At 41.7% G+C, this 15700-nt stretch overlaps 1 protein-coding gene and 1 pseudogene across 3 annotated transcripts in view; one reads left to right on the top strand and one right to left on the bottom strand.

Moving 5' to 3' along the window:
* The window catches only part of SLC35A3 (solute carrier family 35 member A3), a 57712-nt gene that overhangs the window by 5716 nt on the left and 36296 nt on the right, over positions 1-15700 (top strand). Inside the window, exon 1 of one of the 3 annotated variants that reach the window (XM_032422808.1) lies at positions 3351-3629. The exons of 1 other annotated variant lie outside the window; for it this stretch is intronic. Coding sequence is in view for 1 of the 2 variants with exons in the window: in XM_032422778.1 (XP_032278669.1) it covers positions 4117-4134 (18 nt within the window). In the remaining variant the exon portion in view is untranslated. Of the gene's footprint in view, positions 1-3350; positions 3630-3968; positions 4135-15700 lie in introns of those variants that run through there. One more of the 3 variants, XM_032422778.1, reaches the window with a different exon arrangement.
* On the bottom strand, positions 7962-8090 carry LOC116627340 (annotated as a pseudogene).

The following is a 15700-nucleotide window of genomic DNA, read 5'->3' as shown; positions in this document are numbered from 1 at the left end:
TTTCTTTCTTTCTTTCTTTCTTTCTTTCTTTCTTTCTTTCTTTCTTTCTTTCTTTCTTTCTTCTTTCTTTCTTTCTTCTTTCCTTCACTTCCTTCCTTCCTTTCTTTCTTTCTTTCGTTCTTTCTTTCTTTCGTTTATTTAATTGCCAGGGAGAGACACAGCGAGAGAGGGAACACAAGCAGGGGGAGTGGGAGAGGGAGAAGCAGGCTTCCCACCGAGCAGGGAGCCCGATGTGGGGCTCGATCCCAGGACCCTGGGATCATAACTTGAACCGAAGGCAGACGCTTAACGACTGAGCCACCCAGGCGCCACAGCCATTTTTTCTTTCTATAACAGCTAAATGTAGTGTTTTAGAGCATGGACTTTAAAAGCAGACAAATTGGGATTTGAATCCCAGTTTATCTTTCAGTAAGTCTGGGAACTTCAGTAAATTACTGAATGTCACTTAGCCTCAGTTTCTCTTTCTGTAAAACACAGACACTAATGCCTACTTTACAGGGCTGTTCTGAAGGTTAGATGAGATGATATAGGCAAGCTACTCAAGGGACAATCCTTATTAAATTGATGTTATTAGAAGAGTTTCAGATGTTGGGTACTGACTTAACTTTTTTGAATGTGTTGGGTGCCTAGACTTGCAGTTCAGGCTCTGCTCACATTCTTCCCTGGCAAGCTTTTGTACTGTCTGGCTTGTCTTTGACATCATTACCAACAGCTCAGTTCAGGAAATACATATTGAGTTTCTACCATGTGCTAACCAAGGTGCTAAATGCTGTAGATCCAGAGATAAATGAGATAGCACTGATCTCAAGGAAAGTGTTAGAAAGAATTGATATGAAACAGATCACAATACAATGAAGTAAAATTATCTAGGTAGGCACAGGGTGCCTCACAACACTATGAGACCACAGAGAAGGAGATCAGACCCCTGGGAGGAAGGAGGCTAGAAAAGGCTTCAAGTTTGTGATAACATCTGGGCAGAGAATTAAAAGTGGAATGGGCTAGCTATAAAAAATATGCGGGAGCAGTGGAAACATATTCTACACTTAGTGAACAGCATGAGAAATAGGAAAAGGTCCTATGGATGGTATATACAGGGAAGCTCAAAGCAGTTCAGTAGGTATTATGAGTATAAATTGTAAAGCCAGGAAGGGATAATGAAAGTATTACTTTCTTTTGGTCATCAGTGCTAGGGCACATAACTTTACAGCAGTTGTGGGTTTCATATATTTGGCCCTCTATTTTCTTAAAAAAATATATATATATTGGCCCTCTATTTTCATCATCCCTTTTGTTTGTATAGAGTTTTGGTCATTTTTAATTTCATGCCTGTCCCAGATGTCAAAACACATGTTACTGTTTCATAATTATAACTGCTTCCACTTCTCATTTTTCTCATTTTAAAGCTTTCTGAGCCGAAAGGTCTTTCTTTAATCTAAAAAATGTATTCATGGGGCACCTGGGTGGCTCAGTCGTTAAGGTCTGCCTTCTGCTCAGGTCATGATCCCAGGGTCCTGGGATCGAGCCCCGCATCCGGCTCCCTGCTCAGTGGGAAGCCTGCTTCCCTCTCCCACTCCCCCTGCTTGTGTTCCCTCTCTCGCTGTCTCTCGCTCTCTGTCAAATAAATAAATAAAATCTTTAAAAAATAAATAAAAAGAATAAAAATAAATTAAAAATGTATTCGTGGCTTAAGGTATATTTTTCTGCTGGTGTATTTTTATTTTTTTAAGATTTTATGTATTTGAGAGAGAGAGAATGAGAGACAGAGAGCATGAGAGGGAGGAGGGTCAGAGGGAGAAGCAGACTCAGCAGGGAGTCCGATGAGGGACTCATCCTGGGACTCCAGGATCATGACCTGAGCCAAAGGCAGTCGCTTAACCAACTGACCTCTGCTGGTGTATTTTTAAAACATTTATCTCTTTCCCCTTACAACCACACATATTTACTGAGTACCATTTTTTGAATTAAAAAAATATAGGTAGATAGATATGTTAGAATAGTGCCTAGCTATTACTATTTTGTACCAGCCATATTTTGTTTCCAAAATATTTGGATAAACATTAAGATCTAATATAAAGTTCCACATTCAGGGATTTTCTCAAGGTCATAATACAGAAAATTTTAAAGCCTGTTATTTTTCTAACACAGTTAATTTTATTTTCCTGCTCTGTCTCTACAGAGGTAGTTTTAATCATGTGCAATATAAACAGATGTAGGCTTCATTTACAGTGGCATTGTGTTAAGAGGAAAGAGATAGGGGTGCCTAGGTGGCTCAGTTTGTTAAGCAGCTGCCTTGGGCTTGGGTCATGATCCCCAGGTCCTGGGATCGAGCCCTGCATCCGGCTGCCTGCTCAGTGGAGAGCCAGCTTCTCCCTCTCCCTCTGCCTGCTGCTCTGCCTACTTGTGCCCTCTGTCTATGCCTCTGTCAAATAAATAAATAAAATCTTTAAAAAAAAAAAAAAAAGAGGAAAGGGATAATCCTGCCCTACAATTTGATGATCAAACTGGACCTAGAATATTAATTTTAGCTTGTCCATCATCAGAATGGGCTGCGGTGGTTGGAGGGTTTCCAACAAAGATATCAGAAGGCCTTCAAAAGGTAGTGTTGTGGGGCCCCTGGGTGGCTCAGTGGTTAAGCGTCCGCTTTCGGCTCAGGTCATGACCCCAGGGTCCTGGGATCGAGCCCCATATCGGCCTCCCTGCTCCGGGGAAGCCTGCTTCTCCCTCTCCCACTCCCCCTGCTTGTGTTCCCTCTCTCGCTGTGTCTCTCCCTGTCAAATAAATAAATAAAATCTTAAAAAAAAAAAAAAAAGGTAGTATTGTGTAAGGGATCCATGAAGCCAGGAAGGGGGTTAGTCTCTTAGGACTCTGGGATCCTCTGGCCCCATTTTTTTTTTTTTTTCCTGTTGTTGTTTCTTCCCCTCTCCTGGTTAATAGCACTAAGAGAGCTTTGGGCTGTCCTCAAACTCAAGGTCTTGGCCAGGATGGGAGAAGTGGTCATTTCCAACTCAACAAGCCTTCTTCTGGACTCCTGGGTGGCAGCCCGCGCCAGGGCTAATCTCGTTGTTTTCAGGGACAGTAACAGCTATTTCTAGCGGTGGGGTTGTTTGTCTCTTGGATCAGCCTCTTCACCCCCTCTCAGGGTCCTTTGCCCAAAGGACTTTGCCTTTCCTTTCGCAGTCGGACGCGCTGGCACCCTGCAAACCGGGCAGCCCCGCAGAAGCCCGGGGCCGGAGCCACTCCATCTAACTCTTCCACCCCGGACACATCTAGCAGGAGGCAGTGCCCGGGGGGCGACGCGACGGTGAAGCCTACACCCGGGGCTGCCGGCCGAGCCGCCTACGTGCCTCGCCTTCGGGACAGAGCCGGCAAGCGCCAAGCTGGGGCCGCCACAGCCGAGCCGGGAACGGCGGTTGCCCGGGCCGAGGCGGAAGCCGGAGCATTTGGGGGACGGGACCGCGGGAACCCGGAAACGCCTGGGCCGCACCAGGCTCGCGGCGGCGAAGGCAGCTGGAGCCGGCGGCTCAGCGCGTCAGGGGTCGTGGGGGACCCAGCGGGCTGGACAGCCTGGGGCGCCGGGCGGAGCTGAGTCGCCGCCCGGGGTGCAGGCAGCCTGTCGAGCTGCGCGGGAGGTGAGCGTGGGGCGCCCCTGGGGGGAGGCGGGCGTAGGGCAGCAGGCTGCTGCAGCGGCCGGCCGGGGCGCTAGAGGCTGCGGGGGGCGGGGGGGTGGTCCGGGGCAGCTCCGGGAGGAGGAGGCGGAGGCGGAGGAAAAGGTGTGCGGGGCCTGAGGGAAAGTCCGTCAGAGTGAAGGGGACGGTGTCCAGCTAAGCACGGGTGGGAGCGGATCGAGTGACACGTTGTACCTCCGAGGGACGACGTGCGGAATGTGCTGGGTGGAGGAGGAACAGGGCCCGAGGAAAGGGGTGTGTCAGGCCAATGAAAACGGCACTATGTGCCTCGGAGCCCGGGGCGTGCGGAGCCCGCTGGCCGGTGGGCGGGCCTGGCCGCCGTTCCTTCGGGGACCGTCCCTTGAGCTCCGGCTCCGAGTGTAGCCCTGTGGTAGGCGCCGATCCACCAGACGAGGACCTGCGCTCAGGAAGCCGCAGGGACTTCCAAGAGATGGAAGGGCTGCCCCTGGTAAGGCTAGTACATAGGCACGGGCTGTCCGCAGCTAGGTGAGATTCCTATCAGAACAGGTGTGTGTGCGCGCGTGTATGCTGGGGGGAGGGTTCTGAGTGTTGAGGAAGGGAGGATTTTAATAGCATTTATTTAACCAACTAACCACCTTTCAGGAACGCTGGTTCAAATGAACTATAAAGAATGATATTGAATGTTGAAATGGGCCTTGCTTAGCCAACCACTTACATTTCATTACTTTAGTGGAAAGACTGAATCTTTTTTTTTTTTTTTTTTAAGATTTTATTTATTTATTTGACAGAGAGACACAGCGAGAGAGGGAACACAAGCAGGGGCAGTGGGAGAGGGAGAAGCAGGCTTCCCGCTGAGCAGGAAGCCCGATGCGGGGCTCGATCCCAGGACTCTGGGATCATGACCCGAACCGAAGGCAGACGCCCAACGACTGAGCCACCCAGGTGCCCCAAGACTGAATCTTTTATTATGTTTTATTACACGCAGTATTTGAAAATGGAATCAGAGTTTTTGGTTTTCAGTCAACATTCAACTTTGATAGTAAAAGATGAAATTTGGTACAGTTTCTCACTTGGTGCTCTTAGGTTCTTTGGTAAACTCCGGTTTCCTTTAAGGGAGTGACTTTTAAGTTTACGTTAATGGTCCTAACATTTCCTACCTAACACTTCCTCCTAAGTGTAGAGTCTATTTTTCAGCGTCTCAGTTTACTTCTCCCCTTTTTCTTTCCCTCTACGTCCGTGCTAAATGTGGTGCTTCTCTTCTCTTCTTTGCAATATAGCAATGGCTTCCAAACTGGACTTGCTTCCCTCAATTTGTCCCCCTTCCAGTCACTCCCCCCCATACTGCTTCTTAAAGTTAGAGAGCTTATGCAGTCCCTGGTTACTCTTCCCTCAGAAATACTCAGTGACCCTCTGTTGGATCCAAAATACATTTAAAATTATTTAGGATGGCATTCAAAACCTTTCAAAATTGCAGCTGTCCATAGCTCCAATCAGATCAATATGTCCCTTTCATTTTTTTAAATTAACTTTATCCCACATAATCCTGGTTTTTGTTTTTTGTTTTTGTTTTTTTTTAGCTAAACTGCAGTAGTTACTTGGAAATGTTATTTCTGAACACGCTTTATGCCTACCTGCCTTGGTCTTTGCTTGCATCCTTTCTTCTACAAGGATCTTCCTTACCATATTTGTAGAGATTCTACTTAGTCTTTTTTTTTTTTTTAAGATTTTATTTATTTATTTGACAGAGACAGAGATAGGGGGAGAGAGAGAGAGAGAGAGATCGAGAGAGGGCACACAAGCAGGGGGAGCAGCAGGCAGAGGGAGAGGGAGAAGCAGGCTCCCAGCTGAGCAAGGAGCCCTACATGGGGTTCTATCCCAGGACCCCCCGGGATTATGGCCTGAGTCAAAGGCAGACGCTTAACCCTCTGAGCCACCCAGGTGCCCCGATTCTACTTATTCTTTAATGCCTTATATGGCACCTTCTTTTTAAAAATACTTCTTAAGAGGGCACCTGGGTGGCTCAGTTGGTTAAGCGACTGCCTTCGGCTCAGGTCATGATCCTGGAGTCCCTGGATCGAGTCCCGCATTGGGCTCCCTGCTCGGCAGGGAGTCTGCTTCTCCCTCTGACCCTCCTGACCCTCCCCCCTCTCATGCTCTCTCTCTCTCAGTCTCTCTCTCTCAAATAAATAAATAAAATCTTTAAAAAAAAAAAAAATACTTCTTAAGATATAATTGACATATGACATCATATGAGTTTCAGGTGTACAACATAATGTTTCGGTATTTGTATATATTGTAGAATGAGCGCCACAATAAGTCTAGTTAAAGTTCATCACCACACATAGTTAAGATATTTTTTTTCTTCTGATAAGAACTTTTAAGATGTACTCTCTTAGTAACTTTCAAATATATAATATGGTATTATTAACAATAGTCACCATGTCATACAGTATCCCTAGGACTTATTTTATTTATAACTAGAAGTTGACACCTTACAAAGCTTTCTGAAGTCTACCATTAGTCCAAGATATTCTTTTTTCTCTTGTGTGCTGAGCCCTATAATTTTATAATATTTGTTAATTTGCATTTTACTATGGTTATTTGAGGAATTTTTTTTTTTTTTAAGATTTTATTTATTTGCGAGAGACAGAATGAGAGACAGAGAGCATGAGAGGGAGGAGGGTCAGAGGGAGAGGCAGACTCCCTGCTGAGCAGGGAGCCCGATGTGGGACTCGATCCCGGGACTCCAGGATCATGACCTGAGCCTAAGGCAGTCGCTTAACCAACTGAGCCACCCAGGCGCCCTGTTTGAGGAATTTATACTACCTCAAAGATTTCTTACTAGGATCAAACATGGAACAGAAAGGCAAATTCAAATATAAGATTATTAATAAAAATCTGAAACAAGGTTACACCACCACACAAGAATTAATCCTTGTCTCCAGGATCACTTGTATCACAACTTGTATCCAATTGTCCAGCTTCAGCTTACAGGGCTTTAGCAAAAGGGCAGTTTTTGTTCTTAGTGATTCCAAGTCGGAAGGGTGGGAGAAAGTTGGACATGTTAGTTTGGACAGTCTTAGTGAGATATTGGAGAAAACTAGAGGAATTCAGGATCCAGTCCAGTTTATAGGTAGATAACAAAACCTCAAAGACAATAAACAGGTCTAGAATCTGATATCCACAATAGTGTGCTACTGAAACATAATTTTTTTTCTCTACAGTCATCTCCATTTCTACCAAAGATAAACAGAGTATGACTAACTTGTGTGTAAAATCAGTCTAGTTTCATTAAACTTGGTTTGATTATTTATGTAAGAATAGTGATTAACCATATAGGCTCTTTTAAAGTCTGCCTTGCTGGAACTTTTCAGAAGGAATCTCCGAGTGGACTTTTAAAAGCTCCTCAAGGCTAGGAAGCCAGGCCAAGGATTCACCATCAGACTTTGCCTGTAATACTTTTAATTTCTTTTTTTTAAGATTTTATTTATTTATTTGACAGAGCGAGAGAGACCCTGAGAGAGGGAACACAAGCAGGGGGAGTGGGAGAGGGAGAAGCAGGCGCCTCGCCAAGCAGAGAGCCTGATACGATATGGGGCTCGATCCCAGGAGCCTGGGATCATGACCCCAGCTGAAGGCAGCCGCTTAACTGACTGAGCCACCCAGGCGCCCCCTGCGATATCTTTAGATTTGGGTGAATTCCTCTCTTCTCTCTTCTAGAGGTCCCTAAGAGATCCTGAGTTTCTTGGGCCTGCCGGGAATTGACCTTCCTTACCCCCCTGATAAGACTGAGAACCCTGAAAGCCAGATACCAATTGGGTTTTTTTTGAAGGGGCTTTATTGGCTCTATAAAGTCAATCTTAGTTGCTTAAAGTTGTCTGGTCATATCTGATATTATACCCATCCTTCTCAAATGTGACATTCCAGTCAAGACTTAGGCAGTATAGCCAGTGTTTCCAATTGCATCTTGTTACAGGGAGAACAGATTCATATTAAACTTATACAAATAACTACATTGCCATGAAACTAAAAATACTAAGGGTTTCTGAATTCTGGAGGAATTAGGTAAGGAGAAAAAGATAAATGTTTCAATTCTGTTTACAAAGGTACCCTTTACCAAATTGTTGTAAGTTAAAGAAAGCTTAAGAGAAAAGGCTTCCTTAAATCTTTAATTAAAAACGAATTTAAAAAAAAAGATTTTGGGTATTTATTTGACACAGAGAGAGCAGGAGCAGGGGCGGGGAAGAGGAAGAAGCAGGCTCCCGGTTGAGCGGGGAGCCTGACTTGGGGCTCTATCCCAGGACCCCGAGATCACGACCTGAGCTGAAGGCAGATGCTTAACCGACTGAGCCACCCAGGCGCCCCTTCCTTAAATCTTCTAATTAGCAATAATCGCGCCTCGGGTAAACCTCATTGGCTACGATACTGCCACTGCGCAAAGCTTCCTTAAATCTTTTAAACAAAATGTTAAAGAACCAGCAGTGTTTCAAACAAAAACTCAGAAATTATAATCATCCTCATCAGTTTATTCAGTCCCATTTAATTCTTGTTTTGCTTGATCTTGGGTTAGTAGTTTTATGAATCCTTCAGTTTTTTCTATGGAATTCTGAAAATTCTTACCCAATTCAATGGTATGATCTTAAAGTTGTCAGAAAGCTGTTTTCTAGAGTACTTGTCAGGATTATTTCCATGAATCTTTTTGAAGACAAGCATTTTTGGATCATAGCAGCTTGGAAAAACTTTCATGAAAGCATCAGCATAAAAAAATAACTGTAAATGACAAAAGACTTAAAATGGCCATGTTTAAAGATCTGATGAGAATTCATTTCTAATGCAGTTGACAAGGATATATGGTTATTTCTGTGACACATACTTTAAGATGATAACTGGAATTATGACTGATGACATAATATGACATTATACCAGGCTATATCAGATTTTAAGAAATTTTATACAATTTCTGGAACACATATTAATAACATCCATCCATACAAATATAACCTAAGAAGGTTAAACATCACTTCTTATTTAGAAGGCTATAATCTGACATATCAAATAAACCTCATTAGTTTGACATCTCTTTTTTTATAAGGAGAGAGAACAAATCTTTTGAGATGTTTCAGAGACCCTCTGGAACAAATCAAAGTTCCAGGTCCAAAAGACTTCATTTAGGATTTGATTTTGGGGAATTTTGCCAAACATATTAAAAGGGTTTAAAACACATAATTAAATAGGATCATAGGTCCTGTGAAACAATCCCTTTAACTAAGGTGACAAAAACATTGAAGGCAAATACTGGAAGTTACATAGTTATATATATATATATATATATATATATATATATATATAGATATATATATATAACATATGATATATAAATACCAGCTTCCAATTAGACTAACTTGACCATAGAGTTCCTATATATATATATAACTTTAGCTCTTTTAATAGAGAAGACTCCGTTTTCTTAAGTAATCAAAGACCTGATAAAGAAAATGGGAAGCACAGGAAGTTATTTTGATGAAACACAGGATCTTTATTTTCTTTTCTTTTTTTTTTTTTTTTTTAAGATTTTATTTATTTGTGAGAGAGACAATGAGAGACAGAGAGCATGAGAAGGAGGAGGGTCAGAGGGAGAAGCAGACTCCCTGCTGAGCAGGGAGCCTGATGTGGGACTCGATCCCGGGACTCCAGGATCATGACCTGAGCCGAAGGCAGTCGCTTAACCAACTGAGCCACCCAGGCACCCCTGGATCTTTATTTTCTAAGCAGTTTACTTAAAAGGTAAAGGAAAACCTTTCACAATCTTATCAAGAGTGGACCCATAGTCCAAGAAAACTTTGTTCTTTTTTTTTTTAAGATTTTATTTATTCATTCGAGACACAGAGAGAGAGAGAGCATGAGCAGGGGGAGAGGCAGAGGGAGAGGGAGAAGCAGGCTCCCCGCCGAGCCAGGAACCAGATCTGGGGCTCGATCCTAGGACCCTGGGATCATGACCTGAGCCGAAGGCAGACGCCCAATCATCTGAGCCACCCAGGCGCCCTGAAAACTTTGTTCTTTAAGGAGAAACAAGACTCAATTCTAGGGTGCCTGGGTGACTCAGTCAGTTAAGCGTCTGCCTTCCGGGGAGGTCATGATCCTGGGGTCCTGGGATTGAGTCCTGTGTCAGGCTCCCTGCTCAGCGGGGAGTCTGCTTCTCCCTCTCCCTCTGCTTCTCTCTCTCTCTCTGTGTCAAGTAAATAAATAAAATCTTTTTTAAAAAAAGACTCAATTCTGGTTTTACATCAATGTACTTTTGATATTAAGGCTTGATTTTATAACCCTTATAATTAATGCATTCAATTTTAGCCACTTGACCACTCAAAATAAATTTCTTCTCTCTCTCTTCCCAGCTTTCTATGTCTATTTAGTTTTTGTCTTTTATTTTGCTCTTTCTCATTCTGGAACAACCAGTTATTCTACTTTAGGACAAAATTACTCTTTTTTTTTTCCCTTGACAAAAACATATCTCCATATCCCCTAGTTTTTTATACCAAAACACATTTACTTTCCTTGTATACAGAGTTCCCCCCTTATTTCTAGTATTTTAATTACATATATTAATTAGAATTCTTAACTCTTAGAATCCTTATTTCTAGTGAAAACTAGGAAGTAAGTAATTTTAAAATGTTTTCATACACTAACATTCTGGTTAACTCAGAACGTGCACTACAACCACCCCCCCCCCTTTTTTTTTTTTACATATTCACTGAGTATCCATCACTTAACTTGACTTCGCAAAACTCTAAAGACATAAGTTACCAAAAAGATTTGGGAAACTATTTCAAGCAGACATATAAAAAATAATTATTGTTGAAAAGTTCATTTATGAATTTTTATATTTTTTAATTTTTTTACATTTAAACTTTTACATTTATTTAATTCACTTGTTTCAAACAAATACGTTTCAATTACTCATGAAAATTTCATGAGACATTAAGCAGCTTACTATTTTTTCTTGCTGACAGATTTTGTAACATAGAGATAACGTGTGCTTATTTGACTCGTAAACCCAGGTAGAAAAGCTGTATGTCTGCATTATATTTAATGCTGACAACTTTGGAGATATATCCATTTTTTTTGTTTGTTTGTTTTTATTATTGTTGTTGTTTCAGCTAAACCAACAATATTCTTTTTTTTTTTTTTAAAGATTTTATTTATTTATTTGACAGAGAGAGACACAGCGAGAGAGGGAACACAAGCAGGGGGAGTGGGAGAGGGAGAAGCAGGTTTCCCATGGAGCAGGGAGTCTGATGCGGGGCTCGATCCCAGGAGCCTAGGACCATGACCTGAGCCGAAGGCAGACGCTTAACGACTGAGCCACCCAGGCGCCCCTAAACCAACAATATTCTTATTTGCCAAAGATTACCTGAGTCATGTGAACTTAAAAACATTTGTGTTAGTTTCTGTATTTCTCTCAGAGAATTTTAAATTAATATAGTACTCCTTTTTCCATAATTTAAATTGAGCTCTTTTACAAACTACTTTTGGCAGGACCATCTAGAGGTAGAAAAATATCACACATCTAAAACATACAGACAAACAGAAATGAGATCTTACAGCTTTTCTTTTAAATTCTTAGCCATATGTCAGGTACAATAATAGAAAACTCACTAGTTGTTTTTTTGTTTTTTTTTAAAGATTTTATTTATTTATTTGACAGAGAGAGAGACAGTGAGAGAGGGAACACAAGCAGGGGGAGTGGGAGAGGGAGAAGCAGGCTTCCCGCCAAGCAGGGAGCCCGATGCGGGGCTCGATCCCAGGACCCTGAGATCATGACCTGAGCTGAAGGCAGACGCTTAATGACTGAGCCACCCAGGCGCCCCGAAAACTCACTAGTTTATATAAAAGAACAGTTGGATCCAAATTGTGTTTCTGGCAGATGGAATAAGATAAGGTTACCTGTTCAGATGGCTAAAGTTTTTTACTAATATTTGTTGAAAAGACTTTTTTCGCCCTAAGTTTATTTAAGTAATCTCTACACCCAATGTGGGCCTTGAACTCATGACCCTGAGATCAAGAGTCACACACTTCTCTGATTGAGCCAGCCAGGTGCCCTGAGAAGACTTTTTAAGATTGTTCATTTGCCCAGTATCCAAATAGCTCCCTTTCCCTTTTCAGCATCAGGGTAGTTGTCTCTAACTCTCTTAGAGCGCCTGATGGAGGATAGGGGGCTTAAAGTTCAAGTGACTGTAGGCATCTGAGGGCTAAAGTGGGAAGGAAGAAGTCTTGCAGGGGTGGACAGAGGGATGGAGGAGACGGGGCCTGAAGGATTCAAGGGAACTGAATGGAAGATTGAAGTTGGCTAAAGGAGGAAAAAGGAACAGAAGCAATGGATAGGGAGAGAGGTCTTAGAGGAGCCAGTTTGGGAAGATCTTAGGTTTCCCAAAGAAGCCAGTGCAGGCCCAGCTTATCCTCAGCAAAATCATGCCAATAAGAAGGAGGTAGACAGAGTTGCAGAGCATATAGCCAGCAGGCGTTCAAGAAGAGGATTTCGGTGGACTGAAAAGTTCTCATGGGAGGATAGGATGAAATAGAACAGAGAGCCCTTAACAAATAGCTCTCCAAATACGAGCTTCCAATTAGACTAACTTGACCATAGAGTTCCTTTAAAAATTCCTTTCAAACATCTTATTATCAGGTTTCAGCTGGGACAAACAATAAATATTCCTGGCAGTACTGAACTCCTTTTTAAAAATATTTTTTTCAAAAAATGTTTTTTTAAAACCAAAGGTAAATCTATCAAGTGACTCAAAACCAAAACCAATAAGCCTTTTATGACTTAACCGTGATGCAAGAGACATCCCCAGAGAAGGTAAAAAAGATGCAGCCCTCCCAAGGTCTAGAACCACTACTAAAGATAGCCAAAAGAAAGAGACAACATGTCCGCATTTCACCGCCCCCCCCCAACTGGCAACAGTCAGTAGGATGCTAGCTTCCAATGGGGTGCAACCCACATTTCTGTCCAGCTCCTGTTCTATATTCTGTATTCTTATATTTTCTTACTCTTATATATTCTTATGACTCCTAACCTGATGGTTGAACCACTTGCACACCCAAGAACCAATAACCTGCATGCACCAGGCAGGCAGAAAGCCAAGCCAAATTTTTAAGGCACAAAATGAGACAAATAGGGAAGTAGTAGCTGCACTTTGGGAGGCAAGGATCGGTAACCAGTGGGTACCCCAAAACCAAATTCCCAAGAATCTTAATTCAGAGAAGTAATATTTACAAATGCTTTTCTTCTGCTAATCTGATTTTGGAAAGGAAGGGACCATATGAAATTTTACCATGTTCACTTGACTGTCTGGGCATTACAGACAGATCAAGGAGAGCTGATTTGGTAAGAATTCTTACCCATCTCTGGCTTCTGCCAGTTCTTCCAGGGTCCCATCTGTGAGCTCTGGGGTCCCATCTGTGAGCTCTACGTAGGTATCTCAGCAATCCCATCCTTTGTCACCAGAAACTGTAGGGGAAGAAAATAATTTTCTTTCTGATCTTCTGAGTTCCTAGCCAAGACCCTTATAGTAAAAGACAGATTAACAAGAGAAAAACAGAGGCTTATTAACATATGTTCTCCATATATACAAGGTATACACTCAGGGAAAATGAGTAACTCAAAGGAGTAGCTTTAGAATTCAGAATTAAATACCATTCTGAGAGGGAAAAGGGAAGGGAGATGTAGGCCTCTTAGGGGAAAGTAAGCAATTTTTAGGAAAGATGAATGGACCCTTAGAAGAATAGGTAAGAGGTAAGATAGTTTGTGGCAAGGTTTGTCTGGGTATAGTGTTAACTTTTAATCTTCTCTTCTGTAGTGAGTCAGTCCTCCTTGGTTGATGAAACTCCTTTGGGGAGGGGATTTATGGCAACTGAGTTCCTTATGGAGGATTTGTTTTTAGGCAGAACAGGGAGGTTTGGGGAAAGCCTCCCTGCATTTGCTGTTTTTTAAGTACCTACAGCTCGAAATAACCAATATGCTAAAGTGGCATATTTTACGGGTAGCATATTCAATTTCCTTTCACCCCCATTTTAAAGGTGAGAATATTAAAGGTCATGCAGGTCAAATAACTGGCCCTAAGTTCTGCAAACACTCTTTACGCTGCTTGTTATATTTGATATGGATATAATTTGTATCCTTAGATGTGTCTTTTTTTTTTTTTTTTTAAGGTTTTATTTATTTATTTGAGAGAGAGAGAGCACGAATTGGGGAGGGGGGCAGCAAGATGCAGAGGGAGAGGAAGAAGCGGACTCCTCATTGAGCAAGGAGCCTGATGCAGGGTTTGAGCCCAGGACCTGGAGATCATGACCTGAGCTGAATGAAGGCAGACGCTTAACTGACAGCGCAGATGTGTCTTTCACATAGTAGGAACTCAATATGATGAATGAATGACTTGATACACATTAGAATCAACTGAAATAACCTCAGTTAAAGCCCAGTCTTACCATTCAGTAGCTGTGAAGTATAACTTTTGAGCCTTTTTCCTTCTCCTGAAAGTTTTAGAGAGGGAACTTTCTATTTGATATTAATCCGCTGTGGAATTTTTGTGTGTATGAAACTGCAAAAAAATTAAGAGTAAATCGTAGACCTATCGGTAACTGAAATCAAACCAGCAGTTAATAATGTCATTGAACATCATCATTTGAACATCACGAAACCAGCAGTTAATATTGTTATTCATGTGTATGAATTTATTATTAAAGTTCAGATCAATATGAATTGGTAGCTAAACATTAGATGTTGACCCTCTAAAAAGCAAGTCAATCCTAAGTACATTCAACTTAATTGTCTGCTTTAATGAAGGAGGGTAGTGCTGTGGTTATATATTTTTAATGAATTTTTAAATGTCTTCTGCTGTGTAGATTTGAGAGTGTTTGGTATACAAATATGAGAGTTTTTACTTTATAAGCTTGAATGTTACTCAGCTTCTCTATCTAAATTGGCTGCCTGGAATTCTTACTAGTTTATCATTCATATGGGAGATACACTCAAAAACCAAAGAACCAGTTGCTGTCTGGAGATAAGTGTTTTGGTTGAAAAAGTATGCTAGATCAGGAAGTACAGTAGAAATTAGAGTTAAGATGAAGCTGAAACTTTTAGGTCACAACAGGTAAAATGCTAAAAAAATCATTCCAATAAGAGAGTGTCTAAATACAACATTATACTTGCTCTGCTTACTTTTTCTGTAAAAGTTGGATATGAAGTTTTTTTCTAAATTCATATGTTCTCTAAAGCCACATTTAAACAACATTTCTAGGGGTGCCTGGGTGGCTCAGTCGTTAAGCGTCTGCCTTGGGCTCAGGTCATGATCTCAGGGTCCTGGGATCAAGCCCCGCATCGGGCTCCCTGCTTGGCGGGAAGCCTGCTTCTCCCTCTCCCACTCCCCCTGCTTGTGTTCCCTCTCTCCCTGTGTCTTTCTCTGTCAAATAAATAAATAAAATCTTTAAAAAAAACACAAACATTTCTAGTAGCATTTTCTAACATGAGTAAGTCTTATAAAGGTATTCAGTGAATATTCAGATAAAGCACTGTAGTATTATAACCACTTCTTCTGATTGATATCTTTTAATCCACCAGTGTGTGAGGTACATACTATTCCCCCCTCCACTCCCCCGCCATTATAGATGAGGGAAAGGAGGGACAGAGAGGTTAAATAGAATGCATTATTTATCAAGTGGTGGGGACAGAATGTGAAATTAGGCGGTCTGAGTCCAAAGGCATACTCTAATATACTATGCTGACTGGCCGTCTAAAACGTAGACATTTTTAAACACTTAGCCTTTACTGCAAAGACCATGCAAAAGACTTATTGCAAAAATTCATAAGCCATGAATTGATAGCTTTGACAGAGAAATCTTGCTTTATATCTGAGCTCTGACATGTTATGCAAGGTAAATTATATACTTAATATCTCAGAACCTACAGATTTTTTAAATCTGTAAAATGAGTGATTCCTTCTTTTACAGATTAAATTAGATTTAAATGGGATAATGCCTATAAAGCACCTAGCACAATG

Source organism: Phoca vitulina, unplaced genomic scaffold (genome assembly GCF_004348235.1).
Source record: "Phoca vitulina isolate PV1807 unplaced genomic scaffold, GSC_HSeal_1.0 scaffold2, whole genome shotgun sequence".
Lineage (NCBI taxonomy): Eukaryota > Metazoa > Chordata > Mammalia > Carnivora > Phocidae > Phoca > Phoca vitulina.
The sequence above is the reverse complement of the archived record's forward strand: the minus strand, read 5'-3'. Positions and strand labels throughout refer to the sequence as shown.